Source organism: Lampris incognitus, chromosome 11, assembly GCF_029633865.1.
Source record: "Lampris incognitus isolate fLamInc1 chromosome 11, fLamInc1.hap2, whole genome shotgun sequence".
Taxonomy (NCBI): Eukaryota; Metazoa; Chordata; class Actinopteri; order Lampriformes; family Lampridae; genus Lampris; species Lampris incognitus.
Genome location: NC_079221.1, coordinates 15,724,761 through 15,751,155, shown reverse-complemented (window position 1 = coordinate 15,751,155; position 26,395 = coordinate 15,724,761). Strand labels below are relative to the sequence as shown.

The window sequence follows — 26,395 nt, the reverse complement described above, 5'->3', positions numbered from 1 at the left end:
GGTATACTCTGAATATCATGAAATCAAAGCATGACAATGTAGAGATAACTTCTCAAGGTGTTATGAACGTGTTATAAAGTGTTCTTAATCCAAGATAACTTCCTTCTCAATCTAACTTGGCATTAGTCAAAGAAGGTGATGGTAACTACTGTAATTACTGACTGCAGCACACACAAGACGGTGTTTCCTCACAGGACATTATATACACATCTGCTGCTAACAGCAGTTTAATCAGGAAGGTCATTTGCATAGAGAGGACACTTCTTATTTGAAGGACACGCTTCAGTGCTCATGAAATCTTTATAACTCTGCAAGTCCAAAGCAAAATCACCAACACTTGTTCATTGTGACAGCAAAGGTAAAAACCATGTGTTTGACCACCATTTTCATGCTGACATGTGCTGCCTTTATTCAAGGTAAGACCGGCAGAGATGATTCACTGTCTTCCTTGTTTTCCTCATCTGAACTTTTTCTCTCCTGAAAGAACTTTCTCTGATCTCAACACTTTGTGTTGCCCAACCTACACTTTATTTCTACCAAGTCCCTGTTTGTGTTTTACACTGTTTAGCTGACGTTAAAACAAAACCTTAAGAAAGGATTATATGTGTTTATTTGATTTAATGAGGAACAAATCAGTCCTTTCATTGAGATTTCCAAATGTACTTGTGAGAGAATGAAGACCTTCCGTTCAGTCTGTTTGTGTGTTTTTGCTTTCAGGATCAAGCAGTCAGGTCACTGTGACTCAGACTCCTTCAATGAAAACTGTCAATGTAGGAGAATCAGTGAGTCTGGGATGCAAACTGAGTCAACCTACAGCTTGCAGCACTCCCTGTGTCTCCTGGTACCAACAGAAACCTGGAGAAACTCCTAAACTCCTCATTTACCAAACAAACAGTCTTCAGTCAGGAACTCCATCGAGGTTTAGTGGCAGTGGGTCTGGGACTGACATCACCATGACCATCAGTGGAGTCCAGGCTGAGGATACAGCAGTTTACTACTGTCAGAGTCACCACTATATCAATAGTCAGTATGTGTTCACACGGTGATAGAGAGCCGTACAAAAACTTCCCTCTGTTTCACAGTGACTGATCTGCCAGCTGGAACATACGGTAAGCTCTAGAACAACAACATCAATAATAATAATAATGTAGTAAAGTTTTGTTCTTGGTCTTGTTCTAATATTTAATATTAGTTGTATTGTCTTTTTTGTATTTTATTGTTATCGTATTGCTTTCATATTTTTGCACATATATATTAAATATTCTTTTAAATTTGGCAGTTTTGTCAGTGTTTTCTTTTGTTGTCTTCAAATACGTATACATCCTATGATCACGCAAAAAGTACCATTTCAATAAAATGGAAAGTAAATCCTACGTTACATGAAATTGTGAGATTTACTTTGAAACATTACTGAATCCCCCAAACCTGGGAAACTGGAGTTTATCTTCTCAGAAAATGGACAAAATAAATTGGTCCATCCATTGATAAAAGTCAGTGCTTCACAGAGTATGTTTAGAAAACAGCTGATTTCAGAGTTTTCAATCATGTTGCCTTGTTGTTTGAGAGCGATGTAAAATAATTATGATTTTAACCAAATATAACCTGATGCACCAACATGTTTAAAGATGTATTCAACTACATGTTACAATAATTACATCAATTGATCATTAACGGTGTGATTATCCCCTTCTTTAAAAAAAAACATAAAAATGCCAAAACAAAATGTCCAATTGTCATCCTTGCATTCTTTTTTTTCTAAGGTTAAGGAAAAAAGTTTAAATTAAAGCAGTGGGCAGCTGCAGCATCCAGGGGCCAACTCCAGTTCTTCTTTCCATTGCATTGCTCAGGGGCAGAGACAGGAAGGCGTATTAACCCTAAAATGCATGTCTTTTTGATGGTGGGAGGAATCCGGAGCACCCGGAGGAAACCCACCCACACACAGGGAGAACATGCAAACTCCACACAGAAAGGACCTGGGACTGCCTGGGGTTCAAATGCAGGACCTTCTTACTGTGAGGCAACAGCACTAACCATTGGGCCACTGTGCTGAAATACTAGCTGTTTAATATATTAATGTATTCATACTTAAAATCAGAATCAATACTTTGAAAGTAAGCATTGTGTTGTACATTTACACTGACACTTTAAGATATTTTAAAAGTGTCTTAAGATCCACTATTACTTACCACCTTTCCTCTGTAACGATGCATGAAATAATGAGTACTCTATGTTAGTATGCAGGGCTGTTCTAGTGGTGTCTGAACACTGCTCGGCATCCATCACATAGTTTTCGTCATACATTTTATAAGTCCATTATTATTCTGTTATCCTCTTTCAATGTTGTATTGTGTAAATTGTGTAAGCACAACATCGATTGTATTCTGTCCATCTTGGGAGGAAGATCCCTCCTCTGTTGCGCTCCCTGAAGTTTCTTCCTGTTTTTTCTCCCTGTTAAAGGTTTTTTTAGGGAGTTGTTCCTTACCTGATCAGAGGGTCTAATGACAGAATGTTGTGTAGCTGTATAGACCCCTGAGGCAAATTTGTAATTTGTGATGTTGGGTTTTACAAATAAAATTAGCTTGACTTGACTTGGATGTACGTACAGTTGTGTACGTTTGTATTTGTACATTATATACATATGTATGCATGTGTTCATCAAAACGTTGCACTTGTCCTACTTCGGCAGCCTTCCCTCCTCAAAAACTGACATCGATTCTGAGGTCAGCCATCACCTGAGATCTGTGTCACTGGCTCTTTTGTCTGGCTCAGGAAAAGAGTGTTTGAAGACTCAGAACTAAAAGTCCAACAAAACTTCTGGTCAAAGGAGCTGCTGTCCTCCCCACCACCCTGTATGGAGCAGAGTCATGGACCACCTACAGCAGGCACCTGAGAGCCCTGAAACAATACCAACAAAGATCCTTACGAAAGATCCTGAGGATCAGCTGGAAGGACAGACGCATCAACACCAGTGTTCTGGAAGAAGCCAACATGACTAGCACCACCACCACAATAATGCAGCACAGACAGGCTGAGTCATCCACATGTCCAACACATGTCCCCGCAAACAGATCCTGTACTCCCAGCTGCAGGAAGGTCAGTTAGTTCCCACCAGGCAAAAGAAACGTTTCAAGGACAATATCAAGACCAGTCTGAAGAAATTCAACATCACATCGAGCAACTGGGAACACACTGCACTGGGTAGGCGCTCCTGGATGAAATCCATGCAGGATGAAGCTGAATGTCATGAAATTGGGACAAAACTGTGCTGCAGAGGAAAAGCAACATCACTGCACGTAGAGAGAGAAAAATGCTCAAACACCTCCACCAACCACCACCACGTTCCCCTGTCCACACTGCACCAAAGGATGTGGACCATGGATCGGTCTCTACAGCCATCTGAAAACCCAAAAGCAGACAACCCAATAGAGAGGATAGTTATACTTGCCTAGAGAGACCACTGATGATGATGATGATGATGATAATGATGACGTATGTATATATGTATGCTTGTATGTGTGTATGTATGAACTTATGTTTTATGATAACTGTTGCTGGTTTGCTTTTAAATTGATCTAAAAATACATTTGACCTTGAGCGAGACCTTGTTAATACGTCACATTACAGGAATGGAAACGGATGATCCGCTGTGGCGACCCCTAACAGCAGCAGCTGAAAGTAGTAGTAGTAGTCGTATTAGTAGTTTTACCATCTCAGGCCTCAATAACATCCTCAAAACATTTTTTGAAAGTTGCAGTGAGAATGTTCTTCCTTTGTTATTATGATTCTTTTTGGAATATTTCATAAAACAACATTATATAATCTGCTACCTCAACAACGTCCCCAAAACATCCTCATAATGTTGCAGGCAAAACATTCCACCTTTGTTAAAATATCACACTACAGGATTGTTTTATAAAACACTTTCTGTAACCTGAGGCCTCAATAACTTCCTGAAAACATTTTCTAAATGTAGTTTTGAGAATGTTCTTCCTTTGTTATCATGTAACATGATCTGTGGCCCTGACATCATCCTCAAAACATCCTCTGAATGTTTGCAGTTAAACCGTTACGTCTTAGTTAACATTTAACCTTATAGGTACATTATTTGAAATGATAAACATCCTTATAACGTACTCAAGCCCTTATTAATGCAAGGGCTCACCGCGGCTCAAGCCCTGGGGCACAACCGTGTGTGTGTGTGTGTGTGTGTGTGTGTGTGTGTGTGTGTGTGTGTGTGTGTGTGTGTGTGTGTGTGTGTGTGTGTGTTTGTGTGTGTGTGTGTGAACTGCTATGAGAGGAAGGATAAGTGGAATTAGTAGAGGGAGAAGTCGGCTCCTTCTCTCTCTCATACCAGCAGTTGGCAATATGTTAGCATGTGTATCAGATATTGTGATATGAGACTAGATACGTTGCCTTACATCTTGTCATATGGCATAAGTGTTACCGTTTCCTGGTTTTAAATGCTGCATTACAGTAAAGTGAAGTAATCTTCTGAATTTATCAGACTGCTCTATTATTTGCCTTTACTCACTTAGACATTTTATCCATCATCAAATATATCATATTGTCATAAAATAAAACTGCAGTCTGAAGTGATTGTTGATGGGGGGAGGGGGCTATAAAAACTCATAGCCCCATGGCCCATGTTACTTTAATCACACCTTGAATGTACTTTGAACATTAGAGTAAAACGATTTCTTTAAAACATTATTAGAACTTTTAGGTTACGTTAGCCAATGTTGTATGAAGGTTCCTGCTAGCTGGGTCGCTGTCTATGCAGAGACACTGTGGACAATAAGACATGTCCTGTAGCTTCAGTTAGCAGCCATTCTTGTTATCACCCGTTTGTTTCTTATTGGTGCAGAAATCTTCTCAGGCAACACTTGATTTGGGATTAAGTTCATCTCCGGGGCACAACAACCAGGAATGTTAGACAATAGCAACTGATTTTTGGAGGATTATTTGTATATATAGGGGAGCTTGTATTTGGATATGAATGAAAAACCATAAAATATGTTTATTTATTTCAGTTTGATCATGACCTGGATTTCAGTTTAAGTGTGTGAATGGTATAATCTGAATATCATGAAGTCAAAGCATGACAATGTAGAGATAACTTCTCAAGGTGTTATGAACATGTTATAGAGTGTTCTTAACCCAAGATAACGTCCTTCTTAATCTAACTTGGCATTAGTCAAAGAAGTTGCTGGTAACTACTGTAATAACTGACTGCAGCACACACAAGACGGTGTTTCCTCACAGGACATTATATACACATCTGCTGCTAACAGCAGTTTAATCAGGAAGGTCATTTGCATAGAGAGGACACTACTTATTTGAAGGACACGCTTCAGTGCTCATGAAATCTTTATAACTCTGCAAGTCCAAAGCAAAATCACCAACACTTGTTCATTGTGACAGCAAAGGTAAAAACCATGTGTTTGACCACCATTTTCATGCTGACATGTGCTGCCTTTATTCAAGGTAAGACCGGCAGAGATGATTCACTGTCTTCCTTGTTTTCCTCATCTGAACTTTTTCCTCTCCTGAAAGAACTTTCTCTGATCTCAACACTTTGTGTTGCCCAACCTACACTTTATTTCTACCAAGTCCCTGTTTGTGTTTTACACTGCTTAGTTTAAGTCAAACAAAACCTTAAGAAAGGATTATATGTGTTTACTTGATTTAATGAGTAACAAATCAGTCCTTTCACAGAGATTTCCAAATGTACATGTGAGAGAATGAAGGCCTTCACTTTCAGTCTGTTTGTGTGTTTTTATTTTCAGGATCAAGCAGTCAGGTCACTGTGACTCAGACTCCTTCAATGAAAACTGTCAATTTAGGAGAATCAGTGAGTCTGAGATGCAAACTGAGTCAACCTGCAGCTTGCAGCCCTCCCTGTGTCTCCTGGTACCAACAGAAACCTGGAGAAACTCCTAAACTCCTCATTTATTGGACAAGCAGTCTTGAGTCAGGAACTCCATCGAGGTTTAGTGGCAGTGGGTCTGGGACTGACTTCACCATGACCATCAGTGGAGTCCAGGCTGAGGATACAGCAGTTTACTACTGTCAGAGTGAACACAGTATCAATAGTCAGTATGTGTTCACACGGTGATAGAGAGCCGTACAAAAACCTCCCTCTGTTTCACAGTGACTGATCTGCCAGCTGGAACATACGGTAAGCTCTAGAACATCATCAATAATAATACTAATAATAATAAACTATAAAGATAATAATAATATCATTGTAGTAATGTTTTTTCTTGGTCTTCTAATATTTAGTATTTGTCACATTGTCCCCCCCCCCCGATTCTATTGTTGTTATACTACTGCTTACAAACTAATGCACAAATAATAAAAAAAGTCAAATTTGGCAGTTTTGTCAGTGTCTTTCTTTTATTGTCCTAAAATATGTATACATCCTATGATCCCACAAAAAGTACCATTTCAATAAAATGGAAAGTAAATCCTACATTACATGAAAGTGTGAGATTTACTTTGAAACATTATTGAAAAAGAATTATGATTTTAACCAAAATAAACTGATGCACCAATATGTTTAATGATGTATTCAACTACATCTTACAGTAATTAAAATCAATTGATCGTTAAGGTTGTGATTATCCCCTCCTTAAAAAAAAATTAACGTAAAAGTGCCGAAACAAAATTTCCAGTTGTCATCCTTGCATTTTTTTTTAAAGTATAACATGTTAAGTTTAAAGGTAAAGCAGTGGGCAGCAGCAGCTCCAGGGGACAAAGTCAAGTTCTTCTTTCCATTGCCTTGCTCAAGGGCACAGACAGGTGCGTTAACCCTAACATGCATGTCTTTTTGATGGTGGAAGGAATCCGAAGCACCTGGAGGAAACCCACACAGACACAGGGAGAACATGCAAACACCACACAGAAAGGACCTGGGACAGCCTGGGGTTCGAACACAGGACCTTCTTGCTGTGAGGCAACAGCAGTAACCACTGGGCCACCATGCTAAAATACTAGCTGTTAAATACCATGCTGCAACAGCAAATGTGTCCCTGGCCCTGTCATAGCTGTTGAGCAGAACACTGGACACCTTCCTACTCCAGGGAGATGGTTCTGGCTTTCCCCTTAAATCTGAACCTCCAGTGAAGCCTGTACACACGTGCATCTCTGTGTTATACTTTGAGGCTTGCACAGAAACTAGACCCTAAATTAACGTGTCATTTGATGAATGAAGCGCTCTTAAAACACACACATGGTCCTCTGGCCACTAGGGGGCCAGAGGACCAAGGCGCAACATTTACCACAACAGAACAAACCAAATGTGTGTGCAGCCACACAAAACCTCAACTTAATCAGGAAGAACCTCAACTTAATCAGGAAGCCAATATAAGAATTATTTAACACAAAATACTGCAACATAGGGACATAGGATGCTAATCAGTTACACCAAATAAACCATAAACTGAAAAGACCCCCCCCCCCTTTACGGGCATCAAGCGCCCCTAAATACATGGGTTGGGGCTCACCGCTAAACTAATGAAGAATAACATAAACAAACTACGTGTAAAGTAAATGTAGACCCCAGGGTGTCAAACTTACCAACTTACCCAAATGTCCCCTATGAGCTTAAACAAGAAAAGGACAAAGAAAAACTAACCAACAAACAAACATGGGCTGATCAGAAGTAAACTAACTCATAGTCTTAAACAATCAAAAACAAAACAAACACAAAACCCAAACAAACCAACCGCTCACCTCCTCATGCTGCCACTACCCAGGAGAACGAGAGGGAGCAATGGAAAAACTAGGTCTATATGTAGGAGGAGGAGCAGGGCGTGGCTGGTTGGTGATACGGATCAGGTGTGTTGATAGACAGGGGGTCCAAGCTGCAGCTTCTGTAAGAAAGGGAATTATGGGACACTAGGGGGACACAAAACCACAACACACCTGGACAGAGCAACATCCATACAACACGCAGACCTGTGTACATTAAACACAACAACGGGACGGGACGTAACACACACACACACACACACACAGGAGTAGGGATCCTATGGCTGTTTTAACACTGGGCTTCAAAACATTTTCCAGATGTAATTTGGTCTTATCCCCCTGGTCCGTATTATTATTATTGTTGTTGTTTTTTTTTTGTATGTTTTTTTTTTCATCTGGCAACAATTAAATGATTTAGTGCACTGTTGAGTATGAGTTGGCAATACTGTGTAACTGAATGTGGTCATGCCCATAAAGCCCTGTTGAATTGAAATTGAATTGTATCCCATCTCATGCAGCAGGGAGCAGAGATGGGGGCATCTGCATGGCTGAGGGGGCTCACATGGGCTGGGGCTGTCTTCGTAGTCAAACTGGCAGGGCTAACTTCTATACACATCTGACTCTGACCACCTTTGAACATTTTCATTTTATAGTAAGTTTTGATGCCTTCAATGTTTGTGTAGTCAAGTGGACCTGCCTAACTTGCCTGGTGGATGTGGACCTATTGCCTCTGTCTTAGTTCATGGTTCTGATATGTCTGACCGCATGCTTGATATAACTGACATTATTTTATTTCAATGTTTTCATTTCCTTTTTTTGCCTTTGTACTGACTTGCTTTGTTCTTCGTATTTGAGCGAGCAGAAGTGTGATGTTTTTATTCAGTGATATGTTTGATTGTGGCAGCCCTGTAACTGAAGTTGGGTGTGAGGAACTTACATGCTCACATGAGGATGGAAATCATGTGCCGAATTTTGGTGTTGTGTAAATGTAACCGTGAAGGTGAATTGCTTGTGTGTGAGAAATGGATTTTGTGTGTATGTGTACAAATGATTGCGCGCTTCTTTATGTGTGCAGACCACCGGATTCGTAGGTGAACCAAACAGTCTTTTGGTTGTCTTCATTTCCTTGCTGACTGAAGTGACTGTGGCCCTGGAAACAGTGTGAGTGTGTGGTGTTGCTACAAGGACATTTCCCTCCAAAAGTCACAGTACGCCAAATTGAATCCTCCGACACACATTTGACCAAACCACACCTTGTGGTTGTGTGGATACAGCAGAACAACCTCACATGTTTTGATCTTCCTGTGTGTGTGTGTGTGTGTGTGTGTGTGTGTGTGTGTGTGTGTGTGTGTGTGTGTGTGTGTGTGTGTGTGTGTGTGTGTGTGTGTGTCCCTGAACAGCCTACCTTGCAAGACCTAGACCTCCCACCATCTTTTACAGAAATGCTACATGCAGTCAAGACACTGAAAAACAACAAAACCCCTGGACCTGATAATATTCCAGCTGAAATCCTCAAGGAAGGAGGCTACCTCTGTACGAGGACAATGTATCTCTATACCCTTGAGGTGTGGAGTCGCGAGTGTGTCCCCCAACAGTGGAAAGATGCCAACATTGTGGCCATTTATAAAAACAAAGGAGACAAATCCATCTGCTCCAACAGTAGGGGTATTTCACTGCTGGCCATTGCAGGAAAGGTTCTAGCCAAGATCATGCTCCGCAGACTAACACTCGCAATAGCCGAACAGGTCATACCAGAGTCACAATGCGGATTCCGAAAGGATAGAGGGACAGTTGACATGATCTTTGTGACACGCCAGCTCCAGAAGAAATGCAGAGAATAGCACAAGGACCTATACATAGCATTCATAGACCTCTCAAAGGCATTTGATACAGGTAACTGGGCCCTGCTGTGGCAAGTCCTGAAGAAATTTGGATGTCCACCAAGTTTCTTACCATTCTTGGACAGTTTCACTCAGGAATGATGGCCCGAGTGGTAGTGGGGAACCGCAGTTCTGAGCCCTTTGGTGTGCAGACTGGAGTCAGACAAGGCTGTGTGCTAGCCCCAGTCCTGTTCAATATCTTCTTAGTCTCTGTTACAACACTGTTACGAAGGAGGCTGGAGAAGCAGGCTGGAGTTACCATTGACTTCAGGCTCGATGGAAACCTATTCAACATCAGGAGGTTTCAGGCAACCACCAAGTTGACCTCTGAGACCATTATTGAGCTACAGTATGCCGACGATTGTGCCCTGGTAGCTCACACACCAGAAGCTCTACAAAACACTCTGTCGGCAGTTGTAACTGCATACAGGAGAATGGGACTGATTATTAACACCCAAAAGACAGAGGTAATCTGTCAGTTGACTGCCGGCCTCCCAAACCCCCCAACAACCTTCACAGCAGAAGGGCAACAACTGGCCAATGTTCCTGCCTTCAAATATCTGGGAAGTATGCTATCCGACACCTGCAAAATAGACGATGAGATTCAGCACCGCCTCAAACAAGCCTCAACATCTTTTGGCCGTCTAAGGAGAAGGGTTTTCCAAAACAGCAACCACAATCTCCACACTAAAGTGCTTGTTTACAGAGCAGTGTGCATCTCCACACTACTCTATGGATGTGAGGCATGGACCATCTACAGCCACCATCTCAGAAGCCTGGAAGCCTTCCATGTAAAATGTCTCCTCGGCATTACTTGGGAGGACAGAGTGCTGCACACAGAGGTGTTGGAGCGGACAGGCAGCTGCAGCGTGGAGTCTACCCTAAAACACCATCAACTCAGGTGGCTTGGGCATGGTATTCGCATGCCCAGCGAACGACTCCCACGAAAAGTCCTCTACGGCCAACTACACCTTGGCCAACGCACTGCTGGTGGGCAGAAGAAGCGGTTCAAAGACCAAATGAAGACCACACTAAAAAGATGTCAGATCAACCCCTCTTCTTTGGAGGAACTTGCTTTCTGCCGCACAACCTGGCGCTCTCACATCTCAGAGGGAGTGAAGTACATGGAAAACCAGCGCACACAACACCGTGTAGCAAAGCGTGCGAAGAGGCATGCTCGCAAAGCTACCCCTACCCCCTCCAGCACCACTTTTACATGCCCGGTCTGCAACCGCAACTTTGCATCCAGGATCAGACTATTCAGCCACCAAAGGACCCACAAATAGAAGAAGATGGTCATCATTGGGCACGATGGACAACCAGCAAGCAAGCAAGCAAGTGTGTGTGTGTGTGTGTGTGTGTGTGTGTGTGTGTGTGTGTGTGTGTGTGTGTGTGTGTGTGTGTGTGTGTGTGTGTGTGTGTGTGTGTGTGTGTGTGTGTGTGTGTGTGTGTGTGTGTTAGTGAGTGAGATAGAGTGAGAGATCCTCTGTTGATTCCCGAGGTGGAACATTACTGCTCAAGGGGAGTCCAGATATCAGCGTTGGCTGCAGGTCCCCCCAAGACCAACCCTGTCACTCATCCATTGTCATTGTTTGACTTCCCCATTCACTTTGTCCTCTGGCACTTGAACACTTTGTCATATTTTGATTTCTTGATTTTGTGTGCATTGTCCCTTTAAACTGATTGGAAGAATGAAAACAGAGGCACAGAAATATCATTCCAATCTGTCCATTGACCAGTTTCAAATTTCAGAAGGCTTTTTCTGGGCCCATTTTTACTAGAAAACATCTTGAAGTTGCTGCCAACAACTAATTGGGTGATTTCAAGTCACTTTGCTGCCTCCCGGCCATCTAGTGGTACGACACCTGGTGAAAATAACATTAAAATGACAGTTTACCCCTTGTAGTGCTTTAGAATCGCTTCAAGAACTGGATTGTTATTCATAATTCAGAAAGAGTTCGTATCCCAGCTACAAAGGAGTGTTTAGGTAGCTGACCCGGATATTTTCATCATCTGATGTGAGTAAGAATATTTGTTTTATAATCATCAGATGTATTACAGGTTCACTCAGATATGTTCATTTATTTGAATTATAAGTGAACTGACTTAAGTCAACTTCCAAACAGGATTACATCCCTGCAATCTCTCCTGTCTGTCTGCAATAAACCCCTGGTGAAATGTGACATCTGCAGAAGTGTCTACTTTTCTGTGTATTTCAGGACTGAAGGCTCATTTTTGTACGAAGGAAAAAGGCAAAAGTTACCAAGTAAATGTTTTAACTGACAGTCTACACGTTTTCCTGTTCTCTTTATTTGTGTGAAGATTGTTGAGAAATGTAACAGAGAGCTGAACGGAAGATGGTAAGGCTGAGATGTAGGAGACGTAATGGGGGAAAAGGGCTTTAAAAAACGTAAATAAAAAAAATTACATTAACATGAGGAAGACAGACACATTGACAATTTGCTGGCTGCACATCTTATCCAAATGTCATCTTTAAGATTTTATTAAACATTAAATAAAGTTATTTTTGATATGATATGATATGATATGATGTGATATGATATGATGTGATATGATATGATATGATATGATATGATATGATATGATATGATATTATATACATACACCGATCGGCCAAAACATTAAAACCAACTGTCTAATATTGAGTAGGTCCCTCTCATGCCGCCAAAACAGCTCTTAGCTGTTGAGACATGGACTCCACAAAACCTCTGAAGGTGTCCTCTGGTATCTGGAATCAAGAAGTTAGCAGCAGATCCTTTAGGTCCTTGGAGGTGTGAGGGGGCCTCCACGGATCAGACTTGTTTTTACAGCATTAAGGAAGAAGGAACTCAGAACCCACAACAAGGACAATATGCACATACACAGAAGATATAACAGTAAAGATATGGTAGAAAATGCATTTCATATCTCATGTCTATTGCTACTCTACTTCTAAAGAACAGTTTGAAAATTGCTCATCTGAATATTTGTAGCTTGAGGAACAAATTGAATGAAATTGCTAATCTGTTGTTTTTAAACACAATTCCTATACTTGCTCTTTCTGAAACACATTTGGATGAGACATTTGATGATGATGCTCTGACCATACCAGGATATAATCTATACAGAAAGAACAGAAATATGCGTGGAGGTGGAGTTGCCTGTTATGTTCAAAATCATATTCCAGTGAAAGTTAGGGAGGACATTTTGTGCAAGGAAATTGTGGTATTGTGGCTTCAGGTTAACGTGCCCCATATTAAATCAATTTTATTGCGTTGCTGTTGCAGGCCACCAAGCTCAAATTGTTATAATTTAGTTGTTATAGGCGAGAATCTGGATAAGGTATGTGAATTGAATATGGACGTTGTTTTTAGAGGAGATTTAAATATCGACTGGCTATCAAACACAAGTAATGCAACTCTTTCTGGCCTTCTCTATACTTCTCAATCAACATTCTCAAAGCAAACATCACATCTTTGGTGCTCTTTCATGACATGACACCGTACTGCTGCTCGCTGATCATCACCTCTCCTCTTAACCTAGCTTCGATTACTCTTTCCCAAATCTTCATGCTGTGGCTGATCAACTTTATACCTCTGTAGTTGCTACAGTTCTGCGCATCGTCCTATTGTATAGTCCTATTGTAATAATACATCTTTTTTCACATTTTGTCAAGCTGTAATTGTGCACTTTAGGAAACACTACATAGCATTAATGATATTACAATATTAATAATTTTAATTAATGTTTTTGTATTAATACGCACTCATAGCCTGTCACCTAGCAGCAGGCTCCAACAGTAGGATTTGTACCTGCCCCAGGTCCACAGGGACCATAATGAGCTTAGCATCCTGATGAAAAAATCCCACCATTCTTTTATGCTTTCATCTCTCTGTGCTCTCCTACAACTCTAAACCCTCACTTCCCCCCTCTTTCACTTCCCTGTTTCCATCCATTACCTCTTAAATTGAAGAGGGAAATCAACAACCCAGTCCAGAGAGGCTGATCTACTGTTAAGACTCACATGGAACCAGGATCCTTAACCAGACCAGATGCTGGAGGTGAGTGTCAGAATGTTTTTCTATTATTTCCTTTATCCAGACCGCTTATCCTGCTCTCAGGGTCACGGGGATGCTGGAGCCTATTTCAGCAGTCATTGGGCAGCAGGTGGGGAGACACCCTGGACAAACTGCCAGTCCATTACAGAGTGTGATTGGTGTGTGTGCCTGTGCCGACACACACACACACACAAACACACACACCTAGGGACAATTCAGAATGGCTGATTTACCTGACCTACATGTCTTTGGACTGTTAGTGCAGTATGGTATGTACTCCCGTAGGATTTTTGTGCCAAAATTGATTTTTTTTTGCTGTTTTGGCTTCTATAGGGACCAAACTGTCAGAAAATGATGGTTGTCAAATTTTCAGACCCCCACCCCCTTTCTGAGCGCCCCCTATCCAAAATAGATGGTTCAATATGTGAAGAAAAAAAAAACTTAATCCCAAGAAAATAGATGGCATAGTTTTTTTCTATTGCTTCTGTTACCTCTAGGCATGCTTAAGAACATACTAAACATCTAGGAAAATCTATCTCCTGGAAATGCATCATTTTCAAGATGGCATCCAATATGGCTGCCAGGAGCTTGAAATGGCTATATCTCATTTTCTATTCAAGCTAGAAAGCTGAGTTTGGTGTCTAATCTTAGGTTTTTGGGCTCAAGGAATTCAACTGAATCGGTGAAATTTCCATCATTTACTTATTTATTGTCAAATCCAAGATGGTGTCCATCCTACGGCGATGTCCCATTGTACTAAATTAGGTAAAAACAACACATTTGCCTTTTTTTTGTGAAAGGGAACATAATAACTGTCATATTTAATGTGAAAAATGGAAGACATTTATTAAACATGTTTCTATTATGTAAATAACCACACAGTAGTCGAGTAATTCAGTAAGACAGGTTTATCTTTCAGTTAAGCATACTGTATGTTGATAATAGCAGCATATACATGATGACAAGCAGCAGTAAAAAGTGGCCCCTAGTATCCAATTGAAAAAAAAAGTTACTCTATGTTGCGCCAGTAGGTAAATAGAGAGTAAGAAAAAGCTGCTAAATTCCCCAAAAACATCTACAACAAAACAAAACAAATACAGGTGATGATAAAAGAATTTAAATGATACTTGATGATCTATTCATCAGCATTGTCATCTTCCTGAATGTACTCACTTGTTGTGTTTGCACAGTCTCCACCATAACATTTGCAGAGAGGAGTGCAAGGCAGGTGATTCTTTGAGCAGCTGCACTGTCCCTTGCAACCTACTTTGCAGCCACATTTGATTAGCTCAAGTACTGCCCGTGGTGCAGGGAGGGCAAGACACCTGACTGGAACATATTCGCCACTCACTGAACTCCATCCATTCTGTTCGATTGGTGGAAGCTCAGGGCAATTCGTCTTGTATGACCTATCTCGCATTGTGACATAATTGGAACGTAGGATATGGGGTAGCAATTTAGCACGAGTTGGAGGTAGCATCTCACCCTCCAGGTTCTTTGATCGGAATAGTTCCCATCTGACTGATGGCAGGGTTGTTGGACCTTTTGAGCTGTAAACACAGCACACAAAATTCTCTAATGCCTTCACCAGTGATGGGAGCTCACCATTGATAAGCTCAGGAGGAATGGAACCCTTGCCAAGGTCCTTGAAGCAGTCAATGGCAGGATCATCATCATCATCAAGCTTCAGGTATGCGTTGATCCACATCTTTTTGGAGATTCCAACAAATTTTCCTCCCCAGTCAGCACCAGAAAAATTGTACAGGCCAAGTAATCCCTGACATTTCTGACGTCCAATAACTTGAACACGCTCAAAAACATTTATTTCCCGTTTCTTTGCACCTTTGCCTGTTGAAAATGTCAGAGAAGTTGGAGTTGCAATGCATTCACATGATACTAAATCAAGTAGCAGTAAGAGGACATCAGTGTCGGGTGACCAAACACATATGTCTGGTGAGGCACCATTGGCAGCAGAGGCAAGGACTTGATGACATATTAGGGTATCAGCCTCTTCATGTGTGTGTGTCCACACAAAATCACGTCCCTTGATGAAGGTGTCATAGATGACAACCAGTAGGAAAGAACTGTCCTTTGAGAAATACTCTAGCAGTCGCTGGCCCAACTCACATGTCAACTTCTTCTTGGTCGATGATGCAGAGAGGAGATCCTTGATCGACAAAGTGAGCTTCATCTCCGGATGTATTTCGTATTCTACAGAAGTAGTTGCTCTCTTCTGTCGAGTTTTCTTCTTTAATGACTCATCCATATATCAATCAAAGACAACTCGACCCTCATGATAGCCAGCCATCATTGTTTTGATGCGTTTGTTAAATGCGTCCTGAAGGTCTGACAGCTTCCGCATGGTTGGTGTCTTTTTCATGCTCTGAAGCACACCCATGGCATCAACTATTAGAACTTTGATAGGGACACCTGGAGGATCTTCTTGCATTGGATCAGGCTTTGGGACAGCTTCAAGGAGCTCTTTCTTGGCATCTTCAGTTGCATGCATGAGACTAGCTTTGTCTGTAGGGATGAACAAGGTTCCATCCACAGCACACAGCAAGCGGGGAACCAACTGTCTCCTCAAGTTTGGGAACTATACTTGGTCGACTGCCTTGGATGATGAGAAATCTTCCAAGCAGTTCACGTTCCTCATGCAACTTGATGAACTTGTCTCCAACACGTACCTTTGTTTTCTCCATCCAGTTTGAAAAGGTCTTCAACTTGAGTTTCTTCATTTTGTCCCACACTGTGAGTGTTGACGTAGCGATCAAACGTTCAGAAACAAACTCCTCAAAGCGCTTCTGACCCTTTTCTGCAAACTGGAGAATATCATGCTTTGCCACATCTGTCACAAGCACTGATGAAACAAGACTCTTTAATGGTGTTTTTTCTTTGAATGGATTGCCTCCACAGTGCAGCTCAATCAAGTCGTGTAGCTTCAGTGCATTTGTTCTTGACCTCAATGCAATCTCTCCTGAGAGATGATAATGCTCTGTCCTTGAAGTAGATCTGGAAGCTTTTGGGAAGCTCTTGAGGTACTGATTCACTAGATCAGCCAGATGAGCTGTGGCAATGATCAGCCGGTCCAGAGCTGCTTCATCTCTACTGAGTCCTACCGTCCCACAATGTCCCTTTAGCTTCTTGATTTCCTGCTCGAGGGCTTGATCAGTGAAGAGATGAGTGAAGGGTATCTCTGACTTTGCCACCACAAATGCACCAGACTTCAGTGCATCCCATGTTTCTGGGTCATCTTTTTCAAGAGCATTCATTTGAGCAAGATTGACTGGCATCAAGCGGGCATATTGAGGAGATCATGAGCAAAGAAATACTTGACGAGATTCTCTAATGAAGACAAGTATCCCTCCCAGTCACCTGAGTGGCAATAGCTGATGAGATTAAGAAGACTCTCTACCTGGTGAAGATACTGGGTTAAGAATTGAGTGAACTCACCAATGTCTTTTTCATCTTCGAGTGGCTTGACATTTTCTGTGTACCAGGATTGGATTTCTTCAAAGATCTCTACCATCAGTGGGTTACGTTCATGGAGTTTGTCCTTGAGAGCAATGCATTGCACCTGAATTGGACAATTTGGAAGTTTTGACAAGATGGCATCAAATCGTAACATCAAAATTGCAAGGCTCGCAGTGATGTGGTACTCAAGGCCTCGTTTGTAAGCTTTGCCACCAAAGATACCACGAAGAGCTGCTGATGTGTATGCACCACTTTCAATAGCACATATGTCAAGGCCACTTCCATCAGCTGTTTTACCTAGACCATGCAACACAGCAAATGCAATGTGAAGAGTTCCAGCTCTCAGGATCCAGCTGGTGTTTCCAACTGACTGCTGAATCTTCAATGCACGGGAGTAAAGGTCAAGATCTAGGGTTATCAGTGTTTTTCTGTGAGGGCCAAAGACAGTGGCAGAGATACCCTGGGTTAACTTCAAAGCGGTATAGAGGGTAGCATAATCTGTTGGCGAGGTCTTAAACAGTGGAGCAATCACCCCTGTGTTGTTGAGGTGCAACTGTTAGAGGACTGAGATAACAGTAGAGATTTAGTTGCAGCCCAAGTTGGCATCACATCTTCCTTCTTCAATTTCACTGATTTACGCCTTTGTTCTTTGATCGACACAATAGAGTCATCTTGATTTCTGTCGTTATTAGATTCAGCATGGCTTCTCTCTTCTTCACTGTTCTGGGTCTATTTGCTTGCCAGCTGCGGTTCAGTTGAGGTTGCCCCCCTGTTATCATCAGTTGCAAGGTAGTTTGTGAATGCCCAGGTGTGAGTGAAGTCTTGGGAAATGAGATTGTTTCGGTTTCCTATCACAGACTCAAATCTCAATGGAGTGGTTTTGATCATTGGCTCCTGCAGCAAGTTTATATCAAATGCCAGAGGTGATGCCATGAGAGGTTTTTCTGTTATAACAAGTGGTTGGTTCATCAGGTCTCCATCTTCATCCTGCTGGTTGATTACAACCACTGTGCCATGGAAGGTTTCTTGCCCAGTGACTGTGTCTTCCAAAAGATCAATATTGTCAATAGCAAACCAGATGTTCACACCCTTCTTCACAAAGTCAGGGAGACAAAATCAGCCAATATCCTTCATTCATTGAAGAACAGACTGCTCCACACTTTTTTCTGAGTCAAGGATCTTCAAGTAGTCACTTCCAATGTAGACATCTGAGAGGTTCTGGACAAGGATTTTGTCACGCACTCTAGAGTGGATAGCAAGGGGCAGTCCGATTGAGAGGGGTGTTTGGACATTTTGCCGAAAGGCATCGTCTTTCTTTGGCTGATGTTTCACCTGACGACCAGTGCAAGTGTTCTGGACTAGAAACGGGCATGCAACATCAACTGTTTTGTCTACTTCTTCATCCCGCATTCCAAACACTTTGACAGCATGACTGCCAAAAAGGAGGTGACTTAGGAAGAATTGGAGTAAAGAGGGATTCTTAAAGTTATCAAATATCCCGGCAAATGACCAGCTGCGCTTTTGCATGATCTCTGCCCGCAGTAGGTTAGCAACTTTCTTCAGGCTGCCAATAACCTGACCATCATTCACAGTGGAAATACTGCAATCAATAGCTTTGCTAACTACAGTTGATTTAACAAGCTTGTCTGGCTCATTTTGTTGCAGTGAGCTTACAAACTGGACATCTGGAAGTCGCTCACCAATGACCTTTTTCAGATGCTTGCGATAGTTTGTAGTCTCATCGACATCCATGTGATATCTTTTCAGGATCAACAAGTAAGCATCATTGACCTGAGCCATGTCAAGAGTAACATCGTCTGTGATGGTATTTTGAATGGCAAGGATTGACTGTTCGTCACATAAAGAGCGAATGAGTGATTCATTATCATGATCTTTCTTTATTGTTGTGGTACATTTTGCATTCCGCAAGCAATCCCTGTGATAGTACTTTTCAAGAGCTGAAGCGTCACCAGCATCCACTAGGTCTGCTACACAGATTCTTACTTGGTCATCTTGGGTCTGCTGCTTTATTTCAAGAAGCGTTTCACCCATTGCAACAGAAAGAACACGGTGAAGTGGCTCTGAATCACCCTTGGAACAAAAGTCACAAGGTGAGAATAAACACACTTGCTCCTTTGGGACAGATTTCGACCGTTTAGGTCTAACAGATCCTGTTGTAATTGAAGGGCGCCCAGGTCCTCTTCTAGAACAGACAGGTGACTGAGGTCGGGATTGGTTAGCCCTGAGACGGTCAATTTTATTCTTGTTTATAACAGATTTTCGACACTCACAATGATAATGAACCAATTTCAGTTCCCCTTCATTTAGGCCAGTTAAGTAGTCGGGAGGTTCCTCAAAATCGCTTTGACCTAAAGAAACTCTGTCCCTGCAAGCCTGCAGTAGGTCATCAATCATGGCTGGATTTTTAACTAGTCGCTTGCCAGGGGTGGCACCTTCTTTGCAGATCACGCAAATGTTGCATTCCTCTGCCATATTGACCAGATCTCATCCCACCTTAGCTCACAAGTTGTCCAATTTGTTGAATGCCAGACAGATGAAACCTAATGATGGCAAAACAATATAAATATACATTTGAATTAGAAGGCTTGGTTTAAATGTCATCAGAAAAATATGACACATTTACCAGACCATTCTCAGCCCACCTTAGCTTACTGTTTAGCTTAGCTTTCTAGTTCGTTGTTGTAGGTTGTCGGATCTGTGCATGCCAGACAGATGAAACCTAATGATGGGAAAACAATGTAAATATAAATATGTGCAAATGTTGGCTTTTAAATCTAGCGGGCATGGTTTAAATTTAGCCCACCTTAGCTTACTGTTAGTAGTCCAAAATTGTTGGATCAGGGCATGTCAGACTGAAAGATTAGATCTAATAATGGGAAAACAGTGTAAATATATGTCAAAATATGTGTAAACATTGGCTTATAAATCTTTCAGGCTTGTTTTAAATTTCACCTGAATGATAAAAAATTAAAATAAAAGTATCACTTACCAGGTAGTTGCTTTCAGCAATTCCATGAATGTGATTCTCAAAATGTTGACTCTTCAAATCTATTGTGGTGTTTGTCTGTTTTGTTGTTGTTGTTTTCGTATTGGCCTATTTTTAATTTATTTTATCTTGAGTACTGTTCTTTTTGTTTTCAGTCAGCTACAAACACAGCTGTGCTTTAATTATGATCTCACCTGTTTGAAATGAACCAAGTTAACAAGGATTATGCTACAATGCCCACATTTCAACCATTATTTTTTCAGAGTCAGAACAGGAATGTCTTTCAGAATGGTCAACACCTTCAGTAAAGTATTAATTGTCACTGGATGCCCATGAAAAATAATTGTAAAAGTTATATTGGCCAAGAAAAGAGCAGGAGTGGAAAGAGGAGAGTAATGATGAATGGGATAGGCACAAGGGTCAGTCCGGGGTGTCCCAGGTGAGGAAACAAAAGTCAGACAAATACTCTTCTAGCTGTTTTAATAGTGTTATAAATCAACTCAGAATATTTTAAAACCTACAAAACAACTATAATATTATAAAAATTGGACATTAAAAACCACTTCAGCCCCAGGAATTTTTTTTCAATTTTCGCCCGAAATTACATGCCCAAAATAATTCAGTGATAGCTCCGCAAGTACAGAGCCCAGATGCACAATTATGGTGTCCATGTATAGGTAACACCTGGAAAAATGTACTTCAAGTGGAAGTTTAGTTGTACCATCCACCAGGACAGAAGGACTGCAGATAAAGTACAGCAGAAATTCAATTTTTTAGGTTCGCCTAAACAAAACTTACAATTTGAGTGTCAATAACATCAATAATACCATTTACCAGCAGGCCACAGATATTTGAATCTGTTCTACAACTTCTTACCTGCATCTCCTCCAAATTTGGTGTTATACAACTGAAGCATAACAATTCTACAGCCATTTTAGTAAGAGTAGTCCCAGGCGGACTACTATTTTAGTGTTCTGGGAGGTCCCAAAATAGATGGCCCCCCAAAATTGGGGGTGGGGGTCAGAAAATTTGGCACCCTTCATTTTCTGTTAGTTTGGTCCCTATAGAAGCCGAAACATCAAAAAAATCAATTTTGGCACAAAAATCCTACGGGAGCTGTTTTTTTGACATAGCATACCGCACTACTGGTATGAGAGAGAGAAGCAGCCGACTTCTCCCTCTACTAATTCCACTTATCCTTCCTCTCATAGCAGTTCACACACACACACACACACACACACACACACACACACACACACACACACACACACACACACACACACACACACACACACACACACACACACACACACACACACACACACACACACACTGTTGTGCCCCAGGGCTTGAGCCCTTGCATTAATAAGGGCTTGAGTACGTTATAAGGATGTTTATCATTTCAAATAATGTACCTATAAGGGTAAATGTTAACTAAGACGTAACGGTTTAACTGCAAACATTCAGAGGATGTTTTGAGGTTGATGTCAGGGCCACAGATCATGTTACATGATAACAAAGGAAGAACATTCTCAAAACTACATTTAGAAAATGTTTTCAGGAAGTTATTGAGGCCTCAGGTTACAGAAAGTGTTTTATAAAACAATCCTGTAGTGTGATATTTTAACAAAGGTGGAATGTTTTGCCTGCAACATTATGAGGATGTTTTGGGGATGTTGTTGAGGTAGCAGATTATATAATGTTATTTTATGAAATATTCCCAAAAAGAATCATAATAACAAAGGAAGAACATTCTCACTGCAACTTTCAAAAAATGTTTTGAGGATGTTATTGAGGCCTGAGATGACAAAACTGCTAATACGACTACTACTACTACTTTCAGCTGCTGCTGTTAGGGGTCGCCACAGCGGATCCTCCATTTCCATTCCTGTAATGTGATGTATTAACAAGGTCTCGCTCAAGCTCAAATGTATTTTTAGATCAATTTAAAAGCAAACCAGCAACAGTTATCATAAAACATAAGTTCATACATACACACATACAAGCATACATATATACATACGTCATCATTATCATCATCATCATCATCATCAGTGGTCTCTCGAGGCAAGTATAACTATCCTCTCTATTGGGTTGTCTGCTTTTGGGTTTTCAGATGGCTGTAGAGGCCGATCCATGGTCCACATCCTTTGGTGCAGTGTGGACAGGGGAACACGGTGGTGGTTGGTGGAGGTGTTTGAGCATTTTTCTCTCTCTACGTGCAGTGATGTTGCTTTTCCTCTGCAGCACAGTTTTGTCCCAATTTCATGACATTCAGCTTCATCCTGCATGGATTTAATCCAGGAGCGCCTATCCAGTGCAGTGTGTTCCCAGTTGCTCGATGAGATGTTGAATTTCTTCAGACTGGTCTTGATATTGTCCTTGAAACGTTTCTTTTGCCTGGTGGGAACTAACTGACCTTCCTGCAGCTGGGAGTACAGGATCTGTTTGCGGGGACATGTGTTGGACATGCAGAAGACTCAGCCTGTCTGTGCTGCATTATTGTGGTGGTGGTGCTAGTCATGCTGGCTTCTTCCAGAACACTGGTGTTGGTGCATCTGTCCTTCCAGCTGATCCTCAGGATCTTTCGTAAGGATCTTTGGTGGTGTTGTTTCAGGGCTCTCAGGTGCCTGCTGTAGGTGGTCCATGAATCTGCTCCATACAGGGTGGTGGGGAGGACAATAGCTCTGTAGACCAGAAGTTTTGTTGGACTTTTAGGTCTCGGTCTTCAAAGACTCCTTTGCTGCGTCAGACAAAAGAGCGAGTGGCACAAAACTCAGGTGATGGCTGACCTCAGAGTTGATGTCAGTTTTTGAGGAGAGAAGGCTGCCGAAGTAGGACAAGTGCAACGTTTTGATAAACACATGCATACATATGTACATAATGCACAAATACAAACGTACACAACTGTACATACATCCAAGTCAAGTGAAGTTAATTTTATTTGTAAAACCCAACATCACAAATTACAAATTTGCCTCAAGGGTCTATACAGCTACACAACATTCTGTCATTAGACCCTCTGATCAGGTAAGGAACAACTCCCTAAAAAACCTTTAACAGGGAGAAAAAATAGGAAGAAACTTCAGGGAGTGCAACAGAGGAGGGATCTTCCTCCCAAGATGGACAACACACAATGGATTTTGTGTTTACACAATTTACACAATACAACATTGAAAGAGGATAACAGAATTATAATGGACTTATAAAATGTATGACGAAAAATATGTGAAGGATACCGAGCAGTGTCCAGACGCCGCTGGAACAGCCCTGCATACTAACATAGAGTACTCATTATTTCATGCATGGTTACAGAGGAAAGATGGTAAGTAATAGTGGATCTTAAGACACTTTTTAAAGTATCTTAAAGTGTCAGTGTAAATGTACAACACAATGCTTACTGTTAACGTATTGATTCTGATTTTAAGTATGAATACATTAATATATTAAACAGCTAGTATTTCAGCACGGTGGCCCAGTGGTTAGTGCTGTTGCCTCACAGTAAGAAGGTCCTGCATTTGAACCCCAGGCAGTCCCAGGTCCTTTCTGTGTGGAGTTTGCATGTTCTCCCCGTGTGTGGGTGGGTTTCCTCTGGGTGCTCTGGATACCCTCCCACCATCAAAAAGACATGCATATTAGGGTTAATACGCCTTCCTGTCTCTGCCCCTGAGCAATGCAACGGAAAGAAAAACTGGAGTTGGTCCCTGGGCGCTGCAGCTGCCCACTGCCTTAATTTAAACTTTTTTCTTTAAACTTAAAAAGAAAAAGAATGCAAGCATGACAATTGGACATTTTGTTTTGGCATTATTATGTTTTTTTTTAAAGAAGAGGATAATCACACCATTAATGATCAATTGATATAATTATTGTAACATGTAGTTGAATACATCATTAAACATGTTGGTGCATCAGGTTATATTTGGTTAAAATCATAATTATTTTACATTACTCTCAAACAACAAGGCAACATGATTGAAAACTCTGAAATCAGCTGTTTTCTAAACATACTCTGTGAAGCACTGACTTTTATCAATGGATGGACCAATTTATTTTGTCCATTTTCTAAGGAGATTAAACTCCAGTTTCAGAGGTTTGGGGGATTCAGTAATGTTTCAAAGTAAATCTCACAATTTCATGTAATTTAGGATTTACTTTCCATTTTATTGAAATTGTACTTTTTACGTGTTCATAGGATGTATACATATTTGAAACATTACTGAATCCCCCAAACCTCTGAAACTGGAGTTTAATCTCTTCAGAAAATGGACAAAATAAATTGGTCCATCCATTGATAAAAGTCAGTGCTTCACAGAATATGTTTAGAAAACAGCTGATTTCAGAGTTTTCAATCATGTTGCCTTGTTGTTTGAGAGTAATGTAAAATAATTATGATTTTAACCAAATATAACCTGATGCACCAACATGTTTAATGATGTATTCAACTACATGTTACAATAATTTTATCAATTGATTATTAATGCTGTGATTATCCTCTTCTTTAAAAAAAATTAACATAAAAATGCCAAACCAAAATGTCCAATTGTCATCCTTGCATTCTTTTTTTTAAAGTTTATAGCAAACATTTCAAATTAATGCAGCGGGCAGTTGCAGCGCCCAGGAACCAACTCCATTTCTTCTTTCCATTGCTTTGCTCAGGGGCAGAGACAGGAAGGCATATTAACCCTAACATGAATGTCTTTTTGATGGTGGGAGGAATCCGGAGCACCCAGAGAAAACCCACACAAACACAGGGAAAACATGCAAACTCCACACAGAAAGGACCTGGGACTGCCTGGGGTTCAAATGCAGGACCTTCTTACTGTGAGGCAACAGCACTAACCACTGGGCCACCGTACTGAAATACTAGCTGTTTAAAATATTAATGTATTCATACTTAAAATCAGAATCAATACTTTAACAGTAAGCATTGTGTTATACATTTACACTGACACTTTAAGATACTTTAAAAAGTGTCTTAAGATCCACTATTACTTACCATCTTTCCTCTGTAACCATGCATGAAATAATGAGTACTCTATGTTAGTATGCAGGGCTGTTCCAGCGGCGTCTGGACACTGCTCGGTATCCTTCACATATTTTTCGTCATACATTTTATAAGTTCATTATAATTCTGTTACCCTCTTTCAATGTTGTATTGTGTAAATTGTGTAAACACAAAATCCATTGTGTGTTGTCCATCTTGGGAGGAAGATCCCTCCTCTGTTGCACTCCCTGAAGTTTCTTCCTGTTTTTTCTCCGTTGAATGTTTTTTTTAGGGAGCTGTTCCTTATCTGATCAGAGGGTCTAATGACAGAATGTTGTGTAGCTGTATAGACCCTTGAGGCAAATTTGTAATTTGTGATGTTGGGTTTTACAAATAAAATTAACTTGACTTGACTTGGATGTATGTACAGTTGTGTATGTTTGTATTTGTGCATTATGTACATATGTATGCATGTGTTTATCAAAACGTTGCACTTGCCCTACTTCGGCAGCCTTCTCTCCTCAAAAACTGACATCAACTCTGAGGTCAGCCATCACCTGAGTTTTGTGCCACTGGCTCTTTTGTCTGACTCAGGAAAACAGTCTTTGAGGACCGAGACCTAAAAGTCCAACAAAACTTCTGGTCTACAGAGCTGTTGTCCTCTCCACCACCCTGTAGGGTGCAGAGTCATGGACCGCCTACAGCAGGCACCTGAGAGCCCTGAAACAATACCACCAAAGATCCTTACGAAAAATCCTGAGGATCAGCTGGAAGGACAGAAACACCAACATCAGCGTTATGGAAGAAGCCAGCATGACTAGCACCACCACCACAATAATGTAGCATGAAAAGGCCGAGTCATCCACATGTCCAACACACGTCTCCCCAAACAGATCCTGTACTCCCAGCTGCAGGAAGGTCAGTTAGATCCCAGCAGGCAAAAGAAACGTTTCAAGGACAATATCAAGACCAGTCAGAAGAAATTCAACATCTCATCGAGCAACTGGGAACACACTGCACTGGATAGACGCTCCTGGATTAAATCCATGCAGGATGAAGCTGAATGTCATGAAATTGGGACAAAACTGTGCTGCAGAGGAAAAGCAACATCACTGCAAGTAGAGAGAGAAAAATGCTCAAACACCTCCACCAACCACCACCGTGTTCCCCTGTCCACACTGCACCAAAGGATGTGGACCATGGATCGGCCTCTACAGCCATCTGAAAACCCAAAAGCAGA

General features: G+C 41.2%; 2 gene segments (V, D, J or C); one reads left to right on the top strand and one right to left on the bottom strand.

Annotated features, from left to right (window-relative positions):
- LOC130121270 (Ig kappa chain V-III region MOPC 63-like) overlaps nucleotides 1-26,395 on the bottom strand; it is an 84,681-nt gene that overhangs the window by 27,262 nt on the left and 31,024 nt on the right.
- LOC130121274 (Ig kappa chain V region Mem5-like) overlaps nucleotides 5,421-26,395 on the top strand; it is a 216,805-nt gene continuing 195,830 nt past the window's right edge. The window contains 2 exon segments of the V gene segment in view: nucleotides 5,421-5,484; nucleotides 5,787-6,103. Coding sequence covers nucleotides 5,436-5,484; nucleotides 5,787-6,103 — 366 coding nt within the window.